Below are 24,260 nucleotides of genomic sequence, written 5' to 3' on the forward strand. Positions count from 1 at the left end.
GATTCTTCAGGAATATATATCAAAGCCAAATTAAATGAATTTAGATATTCACTATGCTAACTGGTTCTCTCGCTCTCTCCAGTATTTCCTCTTCCGGCTTTTGAATTCTTTTTCACCACATCTGAATTCTAGATCTGCATAATCAATCCAGTTAATTTTCACGTAAATCAAATCCTTTTCGTTCTTAGATATTTTCATGAAAGCGGATCTGATTGAAACTTTTGTATGCGATATTGAATTGACCCAATATGTTTGTATTATTCTATAGAGAATCTTGCGTAGGGCACAAGTGGGGGGGGTGCGTAAAGACACGTGGTGGGGTGGGGAAACCCCACCTAAGAATTTCTCTATTCTATAATCATATACCTCTATTCTCTGCTTTCGGCTGTCAGCTCTCTGTCCCCCCCAACAATCATTCAAGTTCATATTCTTGAAACGGCCAAAAAAAAAATTACAACAATCCTTATTGTTCTTCAACCCAGCAAAAAAAAAATCTGATCAATTGTTCATGGTCATCTTCTTGAACCCAGCAAAAAATCACAAAGAAAAAAGAAGAAATCCCAGCAATAGTTTTTCATATTCTTGAACCCAGAAAAAAAAAAAAAAAAAAAAAAAAAAAAAAAGTCCAGCAATTTTTCATGTTTTGGAACCCAGACCAGACAGCAAAGAAAAAGAAATTTTGAAGCAAATTTTCTAATGTTCTTGAACCCAGACTCAATTAACAAGAAAGGAAAGAAAAGATGAGCAATTCTGGTATGTGATCTCAACAACAGTCTCTTCATCGAAATCAAGTGTTCTGTGAACCGAAACAACCAGAGAGACCAATACATTCTGCCCCACGAGCGTGAGCACAAGCACCACCATGGTGTGGAGGCTGAGCGTGAAGAGGACGGTGCTGTCGTCTAAGCGCCAATTGGATGCCAACACGTGTCCAGATCTCAAGTCACCTTCAAACACACCATGGCCACATCGCCCTCGCCCTCCTCTTCCGCTTCATTTTTAACAGTTTCAGTTTTTGACATTTGTCTAAGAAAACCAGAAACTCCAAATCGACGAGAGGTGAAGAGAGTAAAATATATATATATATATATATATATATATATATATTTAAAATGTCATATATATAACCCTACCATTAGGGCAAATCAGTCTTTTTATCCTCATTTAGTGCTTCACGTGCGTTAGACGTGCTGGAATTAACGACACCGAAATGGAAAATGGATCGAGGTACGATGTTGATAAGAAAAAATGAGTCCGAGTATCACATTGATAACTTTGTAAGATCGGGTATCATATTGTCAGTCCTCAAAGTGTCCAAACATTGTTGGTGTAAAAAACCCAATACGGAATTATTGAAAAAACAAGAGAAAACTAACTAATAAGTTAGGGCCTAAAGGAACCCCAACCCAAACTTCAGCCCATAATGGGCCCACAGCCAGTGCCCAAGCCCAGAAGGGAAGAAGCCGAAGGTGGGCCGTACCCAGCCCTTCTGGCCTAGACCAGCCTTGCCGCGCCTCCATCCCCTTCTCCACCACTGTTGTCGGACAGAGAATGACGTCGTTGCTACCTGCCCCCCCCCCCTGACGAGGATCACCACCGAACACCATCCCTATCCCACACCAAACCACATCCTGAACCTCTGCGATAAAGCAAAAACAGCAATCCGATCACTGCGATCCATTCCATCGAACACGACCCGCCGAATTCCGACCGTCCCCAGACATCGCCACGCACCGGCAGAGTCCTGAGTCCACTCCGATCCTAGTCTGCAGCCACGGCTCAGCTACTCCTTTGAACTAAGAGAGAGAGGATAGGTACATCTCTGAATCTCCTCCTCTAAGCCTGAACACAGCCTCAATAACAACTTACCCGTCTGGCCTCACCCAATGTGCGTTGGCTAGGCTAGAAGTCGTTGCCATTGCCGAGGCTTAGCCTGACAGGCACTAACACAGGTATGGCGACTAGAGCGACGTAAAGTCTCTAGGATTTCTAGAGAGAGGAGAGTGTTTTTTTTTCTCTTATGGATTAGGACCTCTACCCAAGGATAATGCCAGCTTTTCATATCATCTATTTTATATAACTATTATGTGTTTTAATTATAGCCTAGAATCAGAATGGTAATTCATATTGAACTGAGAACGATTTGACACGATTTTTGAATTGAAAAGTGGCAAAATCGTATTGTTATAAAGAAATATAGTGTAATTTTAGTGTTAAAAAGAAGAGCAATATTAGTGTAATTTATAAGGTCAAGAGAAATCTTGTCATTAAAGAAATCATGAACCACATAAATAACGTGCTACTTAACAACATGCTAATAAGTTTGATAAAAGATAGCACGAATGCCATTTGGACTTTAAGGGGCCAATTTGTTGAATAGCCTTAAAATTTGAGCCTCAGAAATAGGAGCAAGAAGAGCATTATTGTCTTGAGAAGAGATAGCTATAGAATCGCTGTAAATCTGTATGTAATTAGAATTTTATTTAATTAGGATATCCTGTAATTATGGAAAGTTTGTTTCCTATTAGAGTTAGACTACTCTTTTGTACTTGTATATATACCCTCATTGTGGGATGAATAGAATCATCGAATTAACCCTGAATTGAAGTATTCTTTTCTACTTGGTATCAGAACAGGTTCAATCTTTTGAACTTGTGCTGCATCCTTTGAATCCTGAATCCCGAAGAACACCACAAACCTTTGCGCGCCACCACCGTTGAAATCAAACCATCCTGAATTTCAAACCACCATCACCTACCTTTTTTCCGAAAAAGAAAAAAAAAAGTCTTTTTTTTTCTTCAAAACATTCATATCCATCTTGAAACCCTGGAAAATCCAATCCTGCGAAAATCCTGAATTCCTCAATGGTGCAATCAAACAAACAGGCTATGGGGCATTCGGTAACTACCGAATTTTTTGTTATGGCTCAACGCAAAACAGGGTCCTCCTCCAGGCTTCTCAGGACCTTCTCCGCGCCGTCCTCTAGGTAAACCAAATCCAAATGCAAACAAAATGTGCATTATCTGTGAGGAATTAGGTCATAGCAAGGAGCGGTGCTATGAATTGATTGGTTACCCTGATTGGTGGGACTTCACCAAGAAACCGCAAAAGAATCTGGGCAAGGCCGCTATTGCTACTACAGAGGAAGTTACCTAGACAATGGCTCCGCTAATGTAGCGCAGTCAGGTATGAAGGGTAAGGTTACTTTTAATAGTACATGAATAATTGATACAGGTGCATCTGACCATATGACCAATGACCCAAGTCTTGTGAAAAACCTTAGACGTTCCCATCAAGACGTTGTCTCTACTGCTGATGGTACTCCAACTCCGGTCACCAGAGAAGGTTCTATTGCTTTATCTGATACCTTAACCCTTGAATCTGCTTTAGTTGTTCCATCACTAGCTTATAATCTCTTGTCTGTTGGTCAAATTATTTTAGCTCTTGCATGTATTGTGACCTTCTATCGATCTTTCTGTGTGTTTCAGGACATTCTGACTCGACGGATTATTGGTTATGGTGTTAGAAAGGGAAATTATACTATCTGGATCTGACAGAGACTGGAAAGAAACAGAAGTATCTTTTAGGACAAGCTAATTAGATCAATGGGGTAGAGAATGTGAAGGAAGTTGTATGGTTATGGCATCGCCGTTTAAGTCATCTATCCTTTAGTTATCTCAAGAAGCTGCAACCAAGTGTTTGGACCCAAAATGAATATTTTGGTCTGACAAGGCACGTGTTGGAGAAATTGAGCTAATGTCAGTGGCTCAAGCTATATATTGTCGACAAGTTCGAAATATATATTTAGAGGCTAAATAAAGCCTACTATGGAAGCATGAAAAGTCAACTTTAGCACATTTTCCTACTTCGGCTAGGAGAAACCGAGCTAAACAAGGAAGGAGGGGCGGCAGACTAACCAAATGAAATCAAAATGAGCTGAAACTTTCCAGATTAATACTAGACATCCCAAGGATCATTTCTTATGAAGAGTGCCAGAGTTAGTTTTAAGTGGAAAGCTTTCAAACAATCAGCCCAATTTTCTACAGAAGCAAAACTAGAAAACTGGACCTGTAAGAGGTCCAGCAGCATTTCCGGCCCAACCACATGGAAATAAATTCTAAAATTTTACCATAGTAATCTACACTCATGGTGGATAATTTCATATGAAGAAGTCGAAGGCTTATACTGAAGTCTTGTTGGAGAAATAATTGAAGGAATAAAGGGACAGAAACTGACCTAAAACCAGCTCAATATTCACATGTTCATGTTTCCTACCCACATGAAGAAAGCTAGATGCTTTTCTCTTTTTCCTTGGATATATTTTTCTTCTACAATCTCTTTAATAGATCATCATCACTTCCATGTTTCTGCACTTTCATGCTTTGCTTTCATTTCATCATTTCTCTATCTTTTCCATATTTTACAAATCACTTTCATACTCCACTTTCATAATTTTTCTTTCATTCATCATTTCACTCTTCTTTTTCTTCCCTATATAAACATCTTCTCCTCTCATTCTCAAACACACATTCACAACAACAACATCTCTAAGATGATCGTTCTCTCTAGAGCAAACCTCTCTAAGAGCAACTCCTCTCCTTCTCTTTCTCTTAGCGGTGATCACACTCCTAGTCCTAGTCTTCTCAGAAGCCGACTTTCAGTGCCACCAAACCCTCTGTCAAAGTGCTTCGATCCTAGTCTCCTTGGGAGGCGATTGTAGTACCACGACCAAACACCAACACCAAGACACATACACATTCACAACAACAACATTTCTAAGATGATCTAAGTTCTCTCTAGAGCAACCTCTCTAAGAGCAACTCCTCTCCTTCTCTTTCTCTTAGCGGTGATCACACTCCTAGTCCTAGTCTTCTCAGAAGCCGACTTTCAGTGCCACCAAACCCTCTGTCAAAGTGCTTCGATCCTAGTCTCCTCGGGAGCCGATTGTAGTACCACGACCAAACACCAACACCAAGAGACATTCACAACATCAAAACATCTCTAAGATGATCTAAGTTCTCTCTAGAGCAACCTCTCTAAGAGCAACTCCTATCCTTCTCTTTCTCTTAGCGGTGATCACACTCCTAGTCCTAGTCTTCTTAGAAGCCCACTTTCAGTGCCACCAAACCCTCTGTCAACGTAATTCGGTCCTAGTCTCCTCGGGAGCCGACTGTAGTGCCGCGACCACAACTGTTACAGAACCAGCCAAGAAAAAGTCACGCTTTAGCAAGATCTCAATACTTCCCGGTGATTTCGCTCTGCTCAATCTGCAATATTGAGTATCGATTGTGTGAACAAGAAGAAGCTCAGCAAAAGTCCTCACCACTAGGCACAAAGAATCCCAAGACGAGGTTGGTGCTCTCCTCGTCCATAATTGCTTGAAAGAAGTCAGGTCAAGGGACACCCCCGACGACCGCACCCGAACGGTGCTGGCACGCCCACGTAAGAAAAGAGACTGTTGACCAGCTGCAACAAAATTAGAGCCAAACATTTTGGCACGCCCAGTGGGACAAGGTTAGAATTTTTTTTTTTTGAAGCATATTCAACCACCGGGCTTCAAAACAAATATTTTGGCACGCCCAGTGGGACTATACTAGAGTCTTTTTGCATTTGTTCGCCATCATTGAGATGCCAGGGGAAAATCTTTACCAAAAGAAATTATTCCTAAAGTGAATAGATGGTCAATGTTGCCACCACTGGCGATACTGCCATTAATGATGAGTTTATGCCTATTCCCATCCCAGAGGGGGCAAGCATGGAGGAACAGCTCGCAATCATCATGGCCAACATCGAGAGGCATAAAGAAAAGCAAGTCAGGGACATGGCTAGTTTGATCGCAAAAACAAAGCAGAGGTTTCGCGATTGGGACCAACAAATTGAGCAGAACGCTCGAGAAGCTAGAGAACAATTCCATAAGCCTTTCTTGAGCAGCGACAAACAAACCACTCAACATGCCGCGAGCATCACATATGAGTTCACAACCTTACGCGAGGAAGGTTCCAGCTTGGCTAATTCGCAGCAAGGCGAATTGGAACGTCAAAAAACTGCTCGCGAAGAGGTCATTTCTGAGACTAACTTGCCTATAGGTGGCAATCAAACTAAGGGTCTCACTGGTGAGTCACAGCCTTACACAGAGGATGTGCATGGAAAAGGTCATCAACACGATTGTTCTTCTGACAATACAATTGTCTCTGAACAAATATCTGATTTCTCCACTGATCAAGCCAAATATGTGGCTACTGATCAGATGCATGGGGGGCAAGATATGACCCATGATCATCCCTTTGATCAAGAGAAGTTGGCGGTAGTTGGAGACAAAGCCAATCTTGGAACATCTTCATCTCCAAAAGTGCAATTGAAGATCATGCCTTGTCAACCAACAAAGATACTTGGGGGGCAAGAATACCCCTCTCACGAGCCAAATTCCTCCAAATTCTTCAACGAGAAGTATCTTTATTCTTTTCCTACAAGCTCTCATAGGAGGAATTTTTACCCTACAAATTTTGATACATCGGATCTTGGAGTGAAGCATAGATGGCCTCCCCCGTGGCCTTCTGGAGGTTAGCCAAATATAGTGCTGCTAACTTCTTTCTTTGTTTTTAAATTTCCTGTCAATTTTCAGTTTTCATTTTTATTTTCGTCATTTGTGAATCATAACGGAATAGGTGAAGTCTCTTTTTACTATTGGCCTAAACTCCTTATTGGTGCCTAGTTCAGGTCCCTTAAGGTTAAGGGAGGCTTTTATTAACACTTGTTGAACTGTCTTCACACTTATGACCTTTCTCATCTTAGTAAGTATAGCTTATGTCAAATGGTGTCTAGAAAGGGGACAACGTTCATGACAGGTTCTTGAATCCAGAAGTGCGTGCAAATGGGCCTAAACCACTATGTGGGAGTAGCTCATGCCAAAATGGATTATGCCTCTCTTGTTCGCCCTCCCCCATCTGCCCATTTCAGTGAGGTTGCCCAAAGGATTTGAAAGAAAATTTGTGTCTAGACGACTATACTTGGGCCGCATGTCTAAACCTTGATTCACAATGTCTTATTTTAAAAAAATATATATATATAAAAATACAAAAAGAGTTTCAAATTTGTGCGTCGCGGAGGATGCAAAAAATTGTGTTCTTGCCTAATAGTGGCTGGAACTTGCTAATATACTTAAGAGGCCATTGGTATTGGTCTGGGCACATATACAAGAGGCATTTAATATGCCTAGTATGGTATTAGCAGTGGAGAAAGCTAGGTTACGAATTGTTGGTAGCGAAGTGGTTTTAATTACATGGCCTCGCAAATGATGGTTCGCGAAGAAAGACTGACGATTAATATATGTATGCTCATTATATATAATTAAGAGGGAGGAGACCACTGTTCAAGTAATTTTAGTCAAGCCAATACAAGTGGCTTTGGAGCAACGACATTATAAGAGCAGTGCTGATTCAAGACCTCTTCAGTCAAGACGAAGACCTTTTGACTTCGAGGTCTGGGGGGGGCAATGTTTGGACCCAAAATGAATATTTTGGTCTGACAAGGCACGTGTTGGAGAAATTGAGCTAATGTCAGTGGCTCAAGCTATATATTGTCGACAAGTTTGAAATATATATTTAGAGGCTAAATAAAGCCTACTATGGAAGCATGAAAAGTCAACTTTAGCACATTTTCCTACTTCGGCTAGGAGAAACCAAGCTAAACAAGGAAGGAGGGGCGGCAGACTAACCAAATGAAATCGAAATGAGCTGAAACTTTTCAGATTAATACTAGACATCCCAAGGATCATTTCTTATGAAGAGTGCCAGAGTTAGTTTTAAGTGGAAAGCTTTCAAACAATCAGCCCAATTTTCTACAGAAGCAAAACTGGAAAACTGGACCTGTAAGAGGTCCAACAGCATTTCTGGCCCAATCACATGGAAATAAATTCTGAAATTTTACCACAGTAATCTACACTCATGGTGAATAATTTCATATGAAGAAGTGGAAGGCTTATACTGAAGTCTTGTTGGAGAAATAATTGAAGGAATAAACGGGCAGAAACTGACCTAAAACCAGCTCAATATTCACATGTTCATGTTCCCTATCCACATGAAGAAAGCTAGATGCTTTTCTCTTTTTCCTTGGATATATTTTTCTTCTACAATCTCTTTAATAGATCATCATCACTTCCATGTTTCTGCACCTTCATGATTTGCTTTCATTTCATCATTTCTCTATCTTTTCCATATTTTACAAATCACTTTCATACTCCACTTTCATTATTTTTCTTCCACTCATCATTTCACTCTTCTTTTTCTTCCCTATATAAACATCTTCTCCTCTCATTCTCAAACACACATTCACAACAACAACATCTCTAAGATTATCTAAGTTCTCTCTAGAGCAAACCTCTCTAAGAGCAACTCCTCTCCTTCTCTTTCTCTTAGCTGTGATCACACTCCTTGTTTGGCTCCAGTTTTGTTGCAGCTGGTCAACAATCTCTTTTCTTGCGCGGGTGTGCCAGTACCGTTTGGGTACGGTCGTCAGGGGTGTCCCTTGACCTGACTTCTTTCAAGCAATTGTGGACGAGGAGAGCACCAACCTCGTCGTGGGATTCTTTGTGCCTCGTGGTGAGGACTTTTGCTGAGCTTCTTCTTGTTCACACAATCGATACTCAATATTGCAGATTGAGCAGAGCGAAATCACCGGGAAGTATTGAGATCTTGCTAAAGCGTGACTTTAGCTTGGCTGGGTTGCTAGGGCGTTACCCTCGCTTGGCTGGTTCCGTAACCGTTGTGGTCACGGCACTACCGTCGACTCCCGAGGAGACTAGGACCGAAATACGTTGACAGAGGGTTTGGTGGCACTGAAAGTCGACTTCTGAGAAGACTAGGACTAGGAGTGTGATCACCGCTAAGAGAAAGAGAAGGAGAGGAGTTGCTCTTAGAGAGGTTGCTCTAGAGAGAACTTAGATCATCTTAGAGATGTTTTGATGTTGTGAATGTGTCTTGGTGTTGGTGTTTGGTCGTGGTACTACAATCGGCTCCCAAAGAGACTAGGACCGGAGTACGTTGACAGAGGGTTTGGCGGCACCGAAAGTCGGCTTCTGAGAAGACTAGGACTAGGAGTGTGATCACCGGTAAGAGAAAGAAAAGGAGAGGAGTTGCTCTTAGAGAGGTTTGCTCTAGAGAGAACTTAGATCATCTTAGAGATGTTTTTGTTGTGAATGTGTGTCTTAGAATGAGAGGAGAATGTGTTTATATAGGGAAGAAAAAGAAGAGTGAAATGATGAGTGGAAGAAAAATAATGAAAGTGGATCTAAGTTCACTTGTAAAATATGGAAAAGATAGAGAAATGATGAAATGAAAGCAAAGCATGAAGGTGCAGCAACATGGAAGTGATGATGATCTATTAAAGAGATTGTAGAAGAAAAATATATCCAAGGAAAAAGAGAAAAGCATCTAGCTTTCTTCATGTGGGTAGGAAACATGAACATGTGAATATTGAGCTGGTTTTAAGTCAGTTTCTGCCCCTTTATTCCTTCAATTATCTCTCCAACAAGACTTCATTATATGCCTTCGACTTCTTCATATGAAATGTTCCACTATGAGTGTAGATCATCCTGAAAAATTTTCAGAGCTTTCTTCCATGTGGTTGGGCCGGAAATGCTGCTGGACCTCTTACAGGTCCAGTTTTCCGGTTTTGCTTCTGTAGAAAATTGGGCTGATTGTTTGAAGGCCTTCCACTCTTCATACTAGACCTGATATTGCTTATGTTGTGAGTGTTGTTAGTCAATTTATGCATTGTCCTAGTAAAGAGCATATGGATGCAGTTTTTCATATTTTGAGGTACTTGAAGATGGCACCAGGTAAAGGGATATTGTTTCAGAAAAAAGATGAATTGGAAGTTGTTGGGTACACAGATGCAGATTGAGCTGGTGGTAAAACTGACAGACGTTCTACATCTGGGTACTTCACTTTTGTTGGAGGGAAACTTGTCACTTGGCGTAGCAAAGAGCAGAAAGTCGTTGCCAGATCAAGTGTAGAAGCTGAGTTCCGAGGTATGGCACATGGAGTCTGTGAAATGTTGTGGATTCGTAATGTCTTGAAAGACCTAGGTTACAAGCTTAAAAAGTCTATGGATTTGCATTGTGATAATACAGCTGCCATTGAGATTGCACATAATCCAGTTCAGCATGATAGAACAAAGCATGTGGAGGTTGAACGTCATTTTATTAAAGAAAATATTGACAGAAAGGTTATTCGTTTTCCATTTGTAAACTCTGATGAGCAATTAGCTGATGTTCTTACTAAAGGAGTGTCCAGGAAGGTATTTGACAGCTCGGTTGACAAGTTGGGCATGATAGACATCTATGCACCAACTTGAGGAGGAGTGTAGAATTGCTGTAAATCTGTATGTAATTAGGATATCCTGTAATTATGGAAAGTTTGTTTCCTATTAGAGTTAGACTACTCATTTGTACTTGTATATATACCCTCATTGTGGGATGAATAGAATCATCAAATTAATCCTGAATTGAAGTATTCTTTTTTTCTATGGCAGAAGGTAAGCATGAAGTAAAGCTGTTTAATAATTGAAAATTAGGTATAACATTTTTTAAAGGAAGAAATAAAAGCATGAGCTATCAAAGTAGGTTTAGGAGCATTCATACTTCAATATTTTGAGGTTTGAGCAGAAGCACTCATCTTTCGAGGTTTATACTTTTGTCATATATGCATATGGTTGTGTGACTTGTGGCAATGATTTCCAGCTTGTTTTGTTAAGTTAGTCAGAACATGCAAGTCATGGTTTTGTAAGGGCACAGGGTCTTGCTCTTTGGGTTGTAAGCTATGAACAACTACCTGACCTAGCTAGCACCAAGTCTTGATACTTCTGCTTAAATAATCGTTCAATTTTATTTTCATTCGATCCTGATCGATTATGTGATCTGCCTTTGCATAAATTGAGGTACAAAAGTGGAAGAACATTCAAAAGAGAACTTCTGAGCTAAACTTATGATCGATTATCTGTTCTGTAATAATATAATGTCTAAACTTTTCAGCTTGGCTAATAGATTGCCTCAATTAACTAGTACAAATGAAATTATTCAAATATTATCAAAGACCTCCATAGAACGACTGCTCAGCCCCGCAATTTCTTCATAACATACTCCAGCTTTATCTAGTGATCCAGCTACACAAAGGAGATTTGCTCCCTTGTCTAAGTAAGCAAGGCACGTTTTACTGTGGCACTCCGCAGCATCAAGAAAAGCTTTTGCGGCTTGTTCTTTGCTATCAGTCTTCAAATGACAATAGGCCAACTTTGCCAATGTGTACCCAGCTTTATCCCAGGCTCTGGCGAGTTTGTAATGATGGGCAGCTTCATGGAAGAGTTCAGCGGCCTGTGTGTGTTTATTGGATTCTTTAGAATTGAAAAATCTCCATCCAACGAGCTTCTTCTTCGTTTTCTTTTCAAATTCCTTGCTCTAACAATATGTTCAATGGCTCCCATTGTTTCTAGACCGAAGACTTCAATCCTACACCACCACGTACTGCTTATATATATAAACCTGTTATCCTAATAGGCTTAGGAAACACATATTCCTAATTAATAAAAGAAGGCCACTTAATCAACTCTGCGAAACCACCCTTAGATGTAAATCCAAGGGCAGAGAGAATTATTATTAAGTTGAGGTGTTTTGTTTTCCACTCTTGGATGTAAATCTAAGGGTTGTTGAGCATAAATTCTTTGGTCAGCAATTGACCAGGTGAACACCACTGTCAACTCTGATGTAAAGATTCTTATCCTAATACGATTGAGGAACATAATATTCCCAAGTCTTCAATTAGATTAGGGTAATACTGTAAATCCAAATTACGAGAAGGCTGCAGTAATGGCAAAGAAGCGTGAATCGGGTCAAGTAGCACGAATCGGGTCGAGCAAATGTAGGTCCTAGGCCCAAAAGTGAGGCCCAGATTCTCCTTCCCCTTTAACACTACATAGGGTTTAGGAGTATCGGCAGCACCCAGTCTTCTGCTTCACTTTGATTCTCTGCGTTTTTGCTCTGCAAAGTCTTCAACTTTTTCAAGGAATCAGAAGCATCAAGCAATGTTGGACATCAATCTTTTCAGAGAAGAGAAAGGCAACAACCCCCAAATCATCCGCGAATCTCAGAAGCGTCGTTTCAAAAGCGTCGAGATCGTCGACGAGGTCATCCTGCTCGATAAAGAATGGCGTCAACGTAACCTCTCTCTCTCTATTTCTCTGTGAAATCTTTATGCTTTTCGATTTGGTTTGGAACTTTTTGAGCTACTAAGAATTGAAGGTGAAAAATTTCAGGTCAATTCGAGCTCGAGAATCTCCGGAAAGAGTTCAACAAGATCAACAAGAAAGTTGCTCAGCTCAGGATCGTGAGTATTCTCATCTCTTTCTCTTCAATTTGAAAGCAAGTAGCTTGGATTAGGAAAATTTGAGGCCTTAGGAACTTAGATCATGAAGTCTGGGACTGTGACTGTGTCTGTGTAGAGAATAGCAGTCATACTTTGACCTGTGTGTGTTTAGTTGAAACTTTTTTCGGCCTGTTGATGATGAGAATTTGAAAACTTTGAGATAGTACTGTTACTGTTTTAGAAGATGAGAAATTTGGTTTTGGAAATGGATGAGAAGTTGCTTCGTGAGGGTCTGTGTGGTTGAGTGGAATTGCAGTGGCGGTTTGGATTCGTAGATGATTGTGTTTGTTAATGTGTGAACTTGTATGTGTGATTTGTGTGGAAACTTAACCCCTATGCTAGTCCATTCCCTTGAGCTTGTACAGATTATCAAAATAGGTTCTTTAGTGCCAGTGAAGTATGCTCGACTTTTTTTAAGTTTGCAAGTTCAAATGTTCAAAGTTTGATTTTGTTACTTTTGGAACTGAGTGTCAAAAAAATTTGGTATAATAGTCAGGTCAGGATGCAACCGAGGTGATTAAGGACACAGACGAAAACAAGAAGTTGACTGCAGAAAAAGAAGTTGAAGTTCGAGAGGCTTTAAACCTTTTGAATTCAAAATTGGAAATCATTGGAAACCTTGTGCATGATAGCGTTCCCATCCATGATGATGAGGTAATGACTTGGTACATTTCTTGTGCTCAAACTATGCCTCTTTATAATTCTTATTTTAAAATAGGATGTTTTCTTCTGTTGTAGGCCAATAATGCTGTGGTTAGATCGTGGGGTGAGAAACGGATGGAGCCAAAACTCAAAAATCACGTTGAGCTTGTTGAGCTTCTGGGTATTGCTGACTTGAAGAAAGGTATTGTTTTCTTATCCAGTTATCTGCAATTCAAACAATCTTTGAAAAATAGATGATTGAACTTTTCTAAACCTGCCTGATGTCAAAATATAGGTGCTGAAGTAGCAGGAGGTAGAGGTTTCTACTTGAAAGGTGCTGGCGTCCGCCTCAATCAAGCTCTGATAAATTTTGGTCTTGATTTCCTTGAGAAAAGGGGATACACAGCATTGCAGACTCCATTTTTTATGAGAAAAGATATTATGGCAAAGTGTGCTCAATTAGCACAATTCGATGAGGAGCTGTATAAGGTAATGGTGGTTACTGTTGCCTATATTTCTTGTTTCATGGGACCATGTAGGTTTTCTAGAATTATGATTTGTATTTCGTATTTTCTTTAAGAACTGGGCTCTTGCTGAATCTGTGAAGTTCAGTTTCTCAATTCCTAATAAGGCAGCTTTTGTTTTTAAGTTTAACTGGTCAAGGGCTGGAATTGATTGGTGCTGTGGATTTTTTTATTTATTTTAATTTTAATTGAATCCAGCACTCAAATCACTTTTTTTTTTCTGGATTTTCTGCCTGATACCAAGGTGAGCATGACTGATTTAATTGGTGTTTAACAGGTAACCGGAGAGGGTGATGACAAATATCTGATTGCTACAGCTGAACAGCCACTTTGTGCATATCATGTGGATGATTGGATTCATCCTACACAGCTGCCCATAAGGTTTTAACATCTCATTGGAATTTCTAGTCATAAAAGAATGGTTCTCATTTAATTTTAAGGTTTTGTTTTGCTCAGATATGCTGGATATTCATCGTGTTTCCGCAAGGAAGCTGGTTCACATGGTCGAGATACCTTGGGAATTTTCAGAGTTCATCAGTTTGAAAAAGTTGAACAGTTCTGTATGACAAGCCCAAATGGCCAGGACTCTTGGGAAATGCACGAGGAAATGATCAAAAACTCTGAAGACTTTTATCAGCAGGTATCATATTTTCTCCTGAAAAGTTTTCTATTAACTGTTGCATTCTTTTGAAGATTTTGTTTGAGCCCAGAGAGGTATGGTTGGTGCATTGACTTGTTTCAAGCTTAGGTTCATTCTACATTTAGGGGGCGCAATGTTAAAAATGCATCTGTTCAGTTACATGTATAACTAAAAATTTAGGGGCTGATTACCATCTACCCTCACTTCTTGTAAAAAGAGTTGGATGCTATTTGTGATCCAATTGATGTTGATGAACATTTCCAGTTTAATACAGTCATTTGTAAACCTAATCATTTGAAATTTTGTCATTTTCAGCTCAACCTCCCTTATCATGTTGTGTCCATCGTTTCTGGTGCTTTGAATGATGCAGCAGCAAAGAAGTATGATCTCGAAGGATGGTTTCCTGCATCTCAGACATACAGGGAGCTCGTCTCATGTTCAAACTGTACAGACTACCAATCAAGAAAATTAGAAATTCGATTTGGGCAGAAAAAGGTAGGTCCTGAGAGAATTGACATTCAATTACGTATTAATCAATATACATAGCCATGACAAGGATTATATGTGCAATCTGAACTTTGATTGGGTAAAAGATCAATTTGTAGTTTATACGTAAACTGTACTGAAAATTGCACTAACCTGCTTTTTTCTATCTCCTCAAATGGTAAGTCTGTCTACCAAACAAAGGTATAGGCCTCTTTGGGCATCTGAAGGTATCCAAAATGTAGATCATGTTAAAATGTGAAACTGCATCTTAAGCTGTTCACTTCTTAATAGTTGGATAAAATAGAGGTGTGATGAGTACTTCTGTTAGGAAGAGTCATTTGTAGTCTATGTTAGAGAAGGCCCGTGTTATGTGCTGATTGGGTACTTGTTGTGATTTTTTGTAATTGCAGAGCAATGAGCAGACAAAGCAATACGTCCACTTGTTGAACTCCACTCTTACAGCTACTGAGAGAACCATATGCTGCATTCTTGAGAACTATCAAAAGGAAGATGGTGTTGAGGTACCAGAAGTCTTGCGAAACTTCATGGGTGGAGTGTCCTTCCTACCTTTCAAGAACAAACCAGCCCCTGAAGTCAAAGGGAAGAAATCAAAGGCCTAAATTCATCATTTTCTAGATTAACAGTGAGATTAGTTCATGATATCTCATACGCCAAGTATTCTAATGAATTGTTTGAGAAATTGTGAAACCACATTCAACGTGTTGATGTTGTAATGAACCTAGAATTTTACTTTTTGTTTAGTCTTGGTGCATGTCATTTTCACACTTTTACTGCTGATTTTCACAACTTTCAAACTTTCAAGTCGTTTAAAGGCAAGTACTTTGGAATCTATATGTCTGCTCTGTGTCCCTCGAAATAGATTGATTTCAGAGTGAAATTCTACGGTAATTGTTATTCATTCATCAATCGCATTGTGCCCTTTTGAAGTAGTCTGTTTTTGCTTCTGCAGGCCTAGAAAACCCGTTCAACTCAATCAAGCTGGTTCCCAATTCACATCAACCATGAAACTGTTTCAAAAGCCGTTCTTCAACTTGGTCCGGGGACTCGGGTTACAAAAACTAAGCTTGTTATTGAAATGAGAAGTCAATTCTTTTTCGAGTCACTTTTCAAATGCGCAAGAATGACCTGATTCCAAGCTATCTTTTACTTAGCAAAGGGGTTCCAACCCTTTGAGCCCCCAACTTGGAAATTTTGCATCTTATGACTAAATCTTGGAAAGTATTGTATCTACAGAAAATTTTCCTTCTCCTGTCGAAGTCAAAAGAATAACCGACTTTGAAGAACAGCACATCTATTTCAAAGTGTTGCATCATTCAGACTTCAGAGTATTCAATGATTAATCTTTTTTGTCCATAATTACGTGTGGATCTCCATCTCCCAGCTGTTATAATCTTCTATACCTGCTAATTTGTATGGTTGCTTCCACATTTTTGCTCTACTGAATATCAAAACCACCGACCCTTAGCCGAAGCAATAGTACAGCAAGAGGATGCATCGTTCATTTAGAGTTGTTTATTCCAATGGCAGAAGGGTGTTCAATGATCTACCAAGTAATAAAGTAAAGAGAAGCAAGCTTATTATATAAGGCATTGTGGGTATTCAACGTAGTATATTGAAAGATTTGTGAACTGATTTGTGAACTAAACACCCAAATTTACCATCATTATCACTAGAATCTGCATCAAAAGGTTTCTTTAGCATTAATGAAGATATACTGAAAACATTACAAGAGGGAAGTTTTGCAGTTAACCCATATTGGAGAAAAAATGAATGTAATGACTATATGCTGAATTTGATGATATATAACTCACATTACACCAAAAGCATATTTCTTACAAAATAAGCTATAAACCTAATACAAAGAAGTGTCTGAACTTTCTTGATTTTGTGACAATAGAACTTCAAAAAACTAGAACAAAGACATACTCTTTTCTATAATCCAATCTTTCTTGCTATATAGGTAGTTTATGTACAACTTCTGTGTTGATTTTGAACCTACCTATTGTGCAATGGGTCAGGAGCAGAAGGCACTTGTCTGTTACTGGTGGCGAAAAATCCTCCATCCCCAGTTGAGTTGAAGCTGTTCATCAGAACTTGAGCATTCACTGAATTATCTTCCACCTTTTCGTAGTTTTCGCTTAACCATCTAGCTCCTGAAACTTCATAGTGAAAGCCTGAGATGGCCAAGATAATCAACAGAAGGCCTATAGCCTGGTTCTTTGGGCAGAACATGATGAGCATGGCTTCTTCAAATCCAAAGGTATTGCTTTTTGTCTCTGCTTAACTTCTCTTTAAGCAAGCATGGAGAATATAAAAATCAAACTTTTGGGTTTCTTTTGTTGAGAGAGAAAGAGAGAGAAGGAGAGAGAGATTAAGCATGTTGAGAAAGTTGGCAGGTTTTTAAAGGGAGGGGAGGAGGAAGTACTTCAGATGCGAATTAGTTATTTGTTTATGTGTGAATATGTGTGCATATGTGAAGGTGGAAATAATTGGTCAGATTCCTCACCATAAACCATGATAGGAGTGAGACTTTAACTAATGACTTTGGTGCTGTGTTGACTGCTTCTGTCTCACACCATCTCAAGCATTGAACCCATTGTTTAAGAATTTGCTTAAATTCTCTTAATTACCAAGCAATGACGTTAAACATGACATCTTCTTCAAAATCAAAACTGAGCTAATAATACTTTTAACCAATTCTACTGCTTTTTTTTTTTCCACTTTGGGGTGCATTGTTCTCAGTATTAATGGTCAAGGCTTGAGGCAGCCTTATTTGCCATTTCTCTAAAAAAAAAAAAAAAAAAAACAGAGAGAGAGAGAGAGAGAGAGAGAGAGAAGAGAAGAGAAGTAGACTTTTCCGGTCCTAGATTTGAGTGTTGTGAGAAAATTCCTTTGTACAAGACCAAACTTCTAATCGATCATATTTCATGGCCATGGCTTATTTATCTCATATTCAAGCGAGCAGTGCAAATCGAAAATCAGTCACATCTCAAATCTTGTAATTGCAACACAAAGTTACTAGAAAAGAGTAATTAATTCACTTAGGGAAAGAAAGGTGGTTCAAAAAATTTCAGGTCATTCAAACCAACCAGTCCCCTCTTAGCTAGTCTCAGGTGGTTCCAGCCAAAAATATACAATGTGCCATAAAACTTAAAGTGATCAAAACCAAATTAACATAGTCTTCTAAAGAGGCCTCAATTTCAGGATCTTGGCTATGACTCTTCATTTTTAGGCTGTTTTCCCTTTCTTCATTAAGCTTTTTAAACTATCTAACTTGCTACTGTCCATGTGATCCTATTCAATTCTCTAGGATACAGTACCACTGCTTTCTATTTCTTAATCATTCTTTATTCTGTTAATTATGTTTGAAGTAATAACACATTGCATTTGTCTTGTTGGGAGTACACATCTCTTGCCTTTTGTTTCTTCTCTTGGACTAGCTCATGGAAGTTCCTATATCAATGTACGTATCATAATTTCCTAAATCTCAATGTAAGATTTGTCTTCGGTAGAAGGGAAACAAGACAAAAATTGCTCTGAATTCAATAGGGTATTCTCTAAATCTTGCATAACCCGTGAAAATATTAGGGATATCTAACAAAGGATTTGTACAAATTTGGCCTTAGAGAACTATCAACTTAACAAAGGCTTTAATAAGGTGTTGGTGCTCATACAAACAGGCCTGTTTGATGAATAGGTTATGAACCAGAGAAAACATGTTTATTTAAAAACACTAAGTGTTAATTTAATCTCACTCTCATCCTCAACTTAAGTGCAATCATCTTTGTCCTTCGCTTCTTTATTACTCGTGTTTAGGTCTGTCTCGCTATCTTTCTATCAAGCATGTGTGTATATATTTTACATCAAACAATATAAAATGAAAAATTACTATCATCAAGAACTTCAACTTCTAGTATCATAGGAAAAAAAAAATACTATAATACTTTGATCAATGTTGACAATTGTTTAAAGGCCTAAAAACTACAGTTTCATTACCATTTTTCTTACATCCCTACTTATGTAATAGGGATGCAGAAGCTGAAAGTGGAAAAAAACCAATTAGTAGTTCAGAGAGGGGCTGGGGGAGAGGAACCTGAAGGAAGGGCTTAATGAAACCCTAGATAGGTAATTCAATGATGGAAGATAGGTCGAAACCTAGCTGCCACAGCTGAAGAGATACCAATCAAATTTTTTTTTTTGGACTTAATGTTTTTTATCAATTAATGAGTTTTTCATTAGAGCTATATATTAGGAATTCTTTTATCCTAGTTGTTCTATAGTTATATAGAGATTGCCAGTCATAATTTGATGAACTAAACTATTGCTTGAACTTTGGTTATCTTCCCTAATATTATTATTGGGTGCTTGACCCAAAACACCAAAATAAGCAAAAGTTATCTCACTTACCCCAGTAACAGATTTTTGTTTCCAGATACACAATTTAAGCTCAAATGACCATTTTGCCCTCAAACTAATTAAAAAATTACCCACTGCCATTATGTCTCCCACAGAGAGACGCCAATACTCTCTCTCTCTCAGTCTCCGATCTGCTCTCTCTCTCTCTCTCTCTCTTCCCCCTCCCTCCCCGGCCTGCAAAGCCCCGACGCCAACTCTACCTACTACCAAAGTCGGGCCGGCCACCATGGCGTCGTCACCAACTCTCTCTCACCGCCGTCGACCTCTACTGCACTCGTCGTCAACAACTGCATCTCTGACCTCGGTCTTCCTGATATCGTTACTCTCTCTCCGGTGAAGGATTAGGCCGGCGACATTAGAGTGGGTTTCGCAATCGGTGAAGTCCGACCTGGCCACATTGGAGCTGGTTTCAACCTTTTCGTAGCCGGTGTAGTCTGATCCCAGTCGCTGCAAAGCCGACTGAGGCATTTTGATCGACGAGCAGCATCACCACCACCTCAGGCCAGAGATCAACGACTATTTCGGTGTTGGGCTCCGGCGTTGAAGTCGGCGACTACGCTTGCAATCTCGTCGGAACGGGTGTTCAGGCCAGTGGTTCGAGCAGTTGAAGGTGCTGCGATCAATTTGGTAGCAAACCTGCAGACTGTTGCTACAGTTGAAGGTGAGAGAGATAGGTGGGTGCCCAGATCATTTTTTGGGTGGCCGATCAAATTTTTTTTTTTTAAGTAATGGGACAGAAAAAGAGGGAAAAAAAAGTTTTGAATGTCTATTGAGAGGCAATAGACGTCTATTAAGGGGCAGTATACATTTTGAATTGATGTAATCTGCTCATTTTTTTCTTTAATCAAATTTTTATTTGTCTAATTTTAAGAAATAAATGGGTATTAGGGGGCAATAGACATCTATTAATGGGCAATACAGGTTTATTCAGAGGGCAATAAACCTCTCCGACCCCATATGAGATCTGCAATAACCTCTTTAGAGATTTCCGGTGAGGTTTCATAAACCTCTATTGCCCCCAATAGTCGTCTATTGGGGGCAATAGGCGTCTATTGGGGGCAATATACTATCGAGGCAATAGACGTCTATTGGGGGGCAATAAAAGTCTATTGGGGGGCAATAGATGTTTATTGGGGGCAAAAAAAACCTTTCCGGTGAGATTTTCAGCAAAATCTGGTGGGCGGCGGCTGATGACAGAATTTCGGCTGCAGGTGACCGGAATCCAGCAAAAGTTGGCCGGAATCCGGCTAAAGTTGACCGGATTACTGCCACCGGTGATAGGATTCCGGCGGCCGGGCTCTGGCAAAGTCTCCTATGGTTTCTCCCTCTCTCTCTCTCTCTCTCAGTTTCAAAGGGGTGAGGGTAAAATGGTATTAAAAAAAAAATTAAAAACAAAAAAAAATCTTAATGGGGTATTAGGGAAGACCTCCTTAGAGTGTTTTGGGTAAGAGAAAATTAAAAAAACTTAATGGGGTAAGTGGGAAAAAAATCTCTCAAAATGGAGTAAATAGACAAAAACCCTATTATTATTAATTAATTGCCTCCTTAATCCCAGTCTCTTGTTCCCTACACTTAACCGGCCTTCTTCTATATCTCAAACTCTTAAACCCTAATTTCCTTTCTAATCTCAATCTGTTTCTAATTCACTCGCCAATATATGACTAATTGTTTTGTATAAGAGTTCGAATTATTCGATCTATGCATACATATACTACTGCTAAGAAAGTAACGATTATATCCGAGAAGTTAACGATCATATATAATGACAGATGAAAAATAGTTCTTCAAAGCAGTTTATCTGAAGTGGGCAGGCACTCATCAGAATTGACAGATGCTCAGATTAGCGACAAAGTAAGGCCAATAACTTTGAACATGATTTACCCTCAGATTAATCAGATGTTAATTATTAATTAGCTGGTAATTATAAGGTAATTAATTGATTCTAAATAAGGCAAAGTCTTCCTGTTTCCATGATTTATGTGGAATACAATCAAAATCCTGAAAGGAAAGGAAAGAAATCAAAACAAAATTCCCGCGCAAACCAATTATTCCTGGTAGAGAAAGGGAAAGAAAATAAAACCAAAATCTATCCGGTCAAAGAAAATCTAATTTGTAACGAACTAGGAAAATAGCAAACTCTTTTATGCAAAGTAGAAGCTTGGACTGCAAGCATAAAAAAAATCTATATATTACCCCTTCTCCCTGAATATTAAGTCCAAAGATTTTCCTAACTCCATTGATCAACACATAAAGCTTCAACGTACTTTTTTGACGTGATGAATATGGCGCCAACAATGCAAAGGTATCCGAAGGGCATGAGGTTTCATCCTACAGACTTGGAACTCGTTGATTATTTCCTTCACAACAAGGCCGATGCCGATGAGAAGGGTTGTTACTCCAGCTTAATCTATGAATGTAACGATTTTTATGGTGAAAAAGAGCCGTGGGTTATTTGGGACATGTATGGGGGTTCTACATATGAGGAAGGAGAACCCCTCTACTTCTACACCAAGCGCATCAAACAGAATAGTAATGGCAAACGCTTTGCTCGGAAGGTAGGCTCCGGTACATGGAGTGGAGAGTACTCGAAAGAGGTTCTTGCTGCCGATGACGGTAAAACCAAAATTGGGACAATGAGGAACTTTCGCTACGAGAAGGGATGTGATTCTGGTCAAAACGGTGCATGGCTCATGCACGAGTACGAGAGTGAGTTCGATAAGAACGGGGAAGATGATTATGTAATTTGCGTTTTGAGAAAAAATCCAAGAAAAGCTCCAGCACTACTACAACCTGATCAGAGAGATATTGAAAGTACAAAGAAGAGTAGTGTCAATGACAAAAAGAGAAAGAGGATGAAGTCGGACGACGTTGTTGATCATCAAGATCATCAACAGAGAAAGCTGGAAAAGCAACAAAAGGATGATCGTGAACTGATAAAGATCGAAGAGGAAGAAAGAAAGGAAGAGAGTTACGACGAACAAGGCCGTAGCAGTTGTACGCAGCTGCCCTATCATCATGATCAAGATAATAATATTGATTATCCTGATAATCATAATTTTTATTTGGATTATTATTTTCCAGAGCTCTTTGGCAATAATTACGATGATGGTGTCACTATAGACGAACTCATTGGACCAATTTCAGATGATTCTGTATACTACAAGTCCATCCCATTTCAGGATCAGTTATATCACGGCGACGATGACAGCTTCAACTTCGTAGATTACTCGGATGGAGGGGTGTCACAGCTGCCTAACGATCAACACACTGTTGATTACCTGGGGAATATCTAATTATGTCAGAATGGTTTCTTACTTTCTTAAGTGTTCAACTGTGTGCTGTACTGTTGTTGTACGTTGATTTCATGAAACTTTACTTTGTTAATTGTGTTTGTACTTGTTGCACCTAGTCATAGTCATATCGATCCTCTGAGTGAAGTTTATAATTTGATGGTTGTCTTAATTACTTTTAATATCTAAAAAGTTCATCCAACTCCAGAATAGCTTTAAAAAAGAATAGTTGCTAGGGCATAATTAAGCAGGTTTCTTCTATTTCTTTTGTTAATTATGTTTGAACTTCATCTTGTCTTGCTTGGTTAAAGCTTCTTGCAGTATGCCTTTTGTATCATCTTTTGGACTGAAGCCTATGGAAGTTCCCATATTAATGGTATCTTCTTTCCTAATCAAGAATTGTCTTAATTCATTCTTATGTAGAGGAAAACAAGGCAAAAATTGTATGATCTTTTGGACTAAAGCCTATGGAAGTTCACACATTAATGGTATCTTCTTTCCTAATCTCAATAATAAGAATCGTCTTAATTCATTCTTATGTAGAGGAAAACAAGGCAAAAATTGTATCATCTTTTGGACTAAAGTCTATGGAGGCTCACACATTAATGGTATCTTCTTTCCTAATCTCAATAATAAGATTTGTCTTATTCATACTCTTATATTATATGTAGAGGAAAGCAAGGAAAAACTTTCTCTGAATTCATCATGATCAATATTATTATTTGTACGGACCAGGGATCGAACTATCAAATTATCAAATAGCTCTTAGTTAATGTATCGTCGACTACTGTTTAAGGTATTGATTCCCATACAAACAGGCATGTTTCACGAATAGGTTATGAGCCAGAGAAAAGTATATTTAAAGAGTTTAATTAAATATAAGCTCCTTTCACTTCATATTACTCTCACTCTCCCTCTCCCTCGCAAATTATTGAAGTAATTTTCCTCACAATACGCACTTTTGGAGGAAAAGAAGATAAATGAAAGACTAATTTGATAGAACTATACATTCATGATGAACTTTTTTTTAGCCAATATCAATACTGGCAATACTGGGAGAAACCGGATTTCTAAATCAGAGATCTTATGCATGAGTGTAAAGAAAATTAAAAGTACAGAAAACTCCACTTATCAGGATTAAGTGCGGTGTATTTGAATAGCTTGAGAATCATATATGGTGATTGTAACGAGAGAAAAGCTTGCTGATCGAGGAGCCAGACCCACATCGGTCTCGGCCTTGGTTCCTATATAGGGAGGAGGCTAGGGGCAATAGTTTTAAGGGTACAAATTATTCATAGTCCTTGTGGTGTTAAAGTTATAGATATGTAAAAGTTACATATGCCTATCCATGTGTTGAATTTAATATAACCAAAATATAAACGAATTACCATACTGATTGATGAATAATTTCTTGGTTACCATTTTAGGCAAAGACTTCTTTAATTATATGCCATGAATAACAATTAACATTTTGGGATTAACCCCTTGAGCATCCTATGTTGTCATGTTGATGTTGTTGTTGTTGTTGTTTTTTTTTTTTCCAATCAAATAGTCATTCATTGATATCTGCACATTGTTTACAGTGCAAAATGGATAACAAGAGTTCAAAATTCCTATGTCTTCTTTTTTTTTTTTTTTTTTTTTTTTTTTTTTTTTTTGTAATGAGTGATAGTAGAGGAACAACCTCTCTAACACTCTAATTTATTAAGCCAAAAAAATACGAATGACAATAGAGGGGGACCTAACCAAAACCTCTAGAATAAACAAGTAAAACAAATAAATCAACGAAATCTAAATTGTGGAAGACCCAAAATATCACTCTCAT

At 38.8% G+C, this 24,260-nt stretch overlaps 2 protein-coding genes across 3 annotated transcripts; both read left to right on the forward strand.

The window, feature by feature from the left end:
- Window positions 1–11,979: 11,979 nt before the first annotated feature.
- On the forward strand, window positions 11,980–16,085 carry LOC112193859 (serine--tRNA ligase). Of its 2 annotated transcripts, XM_024334105.2 has the most exons (10): window positions 11,980–12,208; window positions 12,307–12,377; window positions 12,909–13,070; window positions 13,155–13,260; window positions 13,354–13,547; window positions 13,860–13,963; window positions 14,039–14,222; window positions 14,538–14,717; window positions 15,119–15,309; window positions 15,679–16,085. In XM_024334105.2, the coding sequence occupies exons 1-10, from the start codon at window positions 12,076–12,078 to the stop codon at window positions 15,806–15,808; spliced, it is 1,455 nt and encodes a 484-aa protein (XP_024189873.1). In that variant the 5' UTR covers window positions 11,980–12,075; the 3' UTR covers window positions 15,809–16,085. The 2 variants fall into 2 exon arrangements, with proteins under 2 accessions (XP_024189873.1, XP_024189874.1); XM_024334106.2 differs by lacking the exon at window positions 15,679–16,085 and having other exon boundaries at window positions 11,981–12,208; window positions 15,119–15,560.
- A 5,375-nt stretch (window positions 16,086–21,460) lies between these two features.
- LOC112191609 (NAC transcription factor 29) lies at window positions 21,461–22,438 on the forward strand. The gene has a single exon (XM_024330987.2). It carries the CDS (start codon window positions 21,461–21,463, stop codon window positions 22,436–22,438), a length of 978 nt encoding a protein of 325 aa, XP_024186755.2.
- Window positions 22,439–24,260: the final 1,822 nt, after the last annotated feature.

This window comes from Rosa chinensis, chromosome 3 (assembly GCF_002994745.2).
Source record: "Rosa chinensis cultivar Old Blush chromosome 3, RchiOBHm-V2, whole genome shotgun sequence".
Taxonomy (NCBI): Eukaryota; Viridiplantae; Streptophyta; class Magnoliopsida; order Rosales; family Rosaceae; genus Rosa; species Rosa chinensis.

Excerpts from the sequence above, each read along its gene's own strand:
- LOC112193859 (XM_024334105.2), top strand. The coding sequence starts at position 12,076 with ATGTTGGACATCAATCTTTTCAGAGAAGAGAAAGGCAACAACCCCCAA. Across the intron at positions 13,071-13,154 it reads TTCCCATCCATGATGATGAG|GCCAATAATGCTGTGGTTAG; the intron begins GTAATGACTTGG and ends CTTCTGTTGTAG. Across the intron at positions 13,964-14,038 it reads CCTACACAGCTGCCCATAAG|ATATGCTGGATATTCATCGT; the intron begins GTTTTAACATCT and ends TGTTTTGCTCAG.
- LOC112191609 (XM_024330987.2), top strand. The coding sequence starts at position 21,461 with ATGAGGTTTCATCCTACAGACTTGGAACTCGTTGATTATTTCCTTCAC.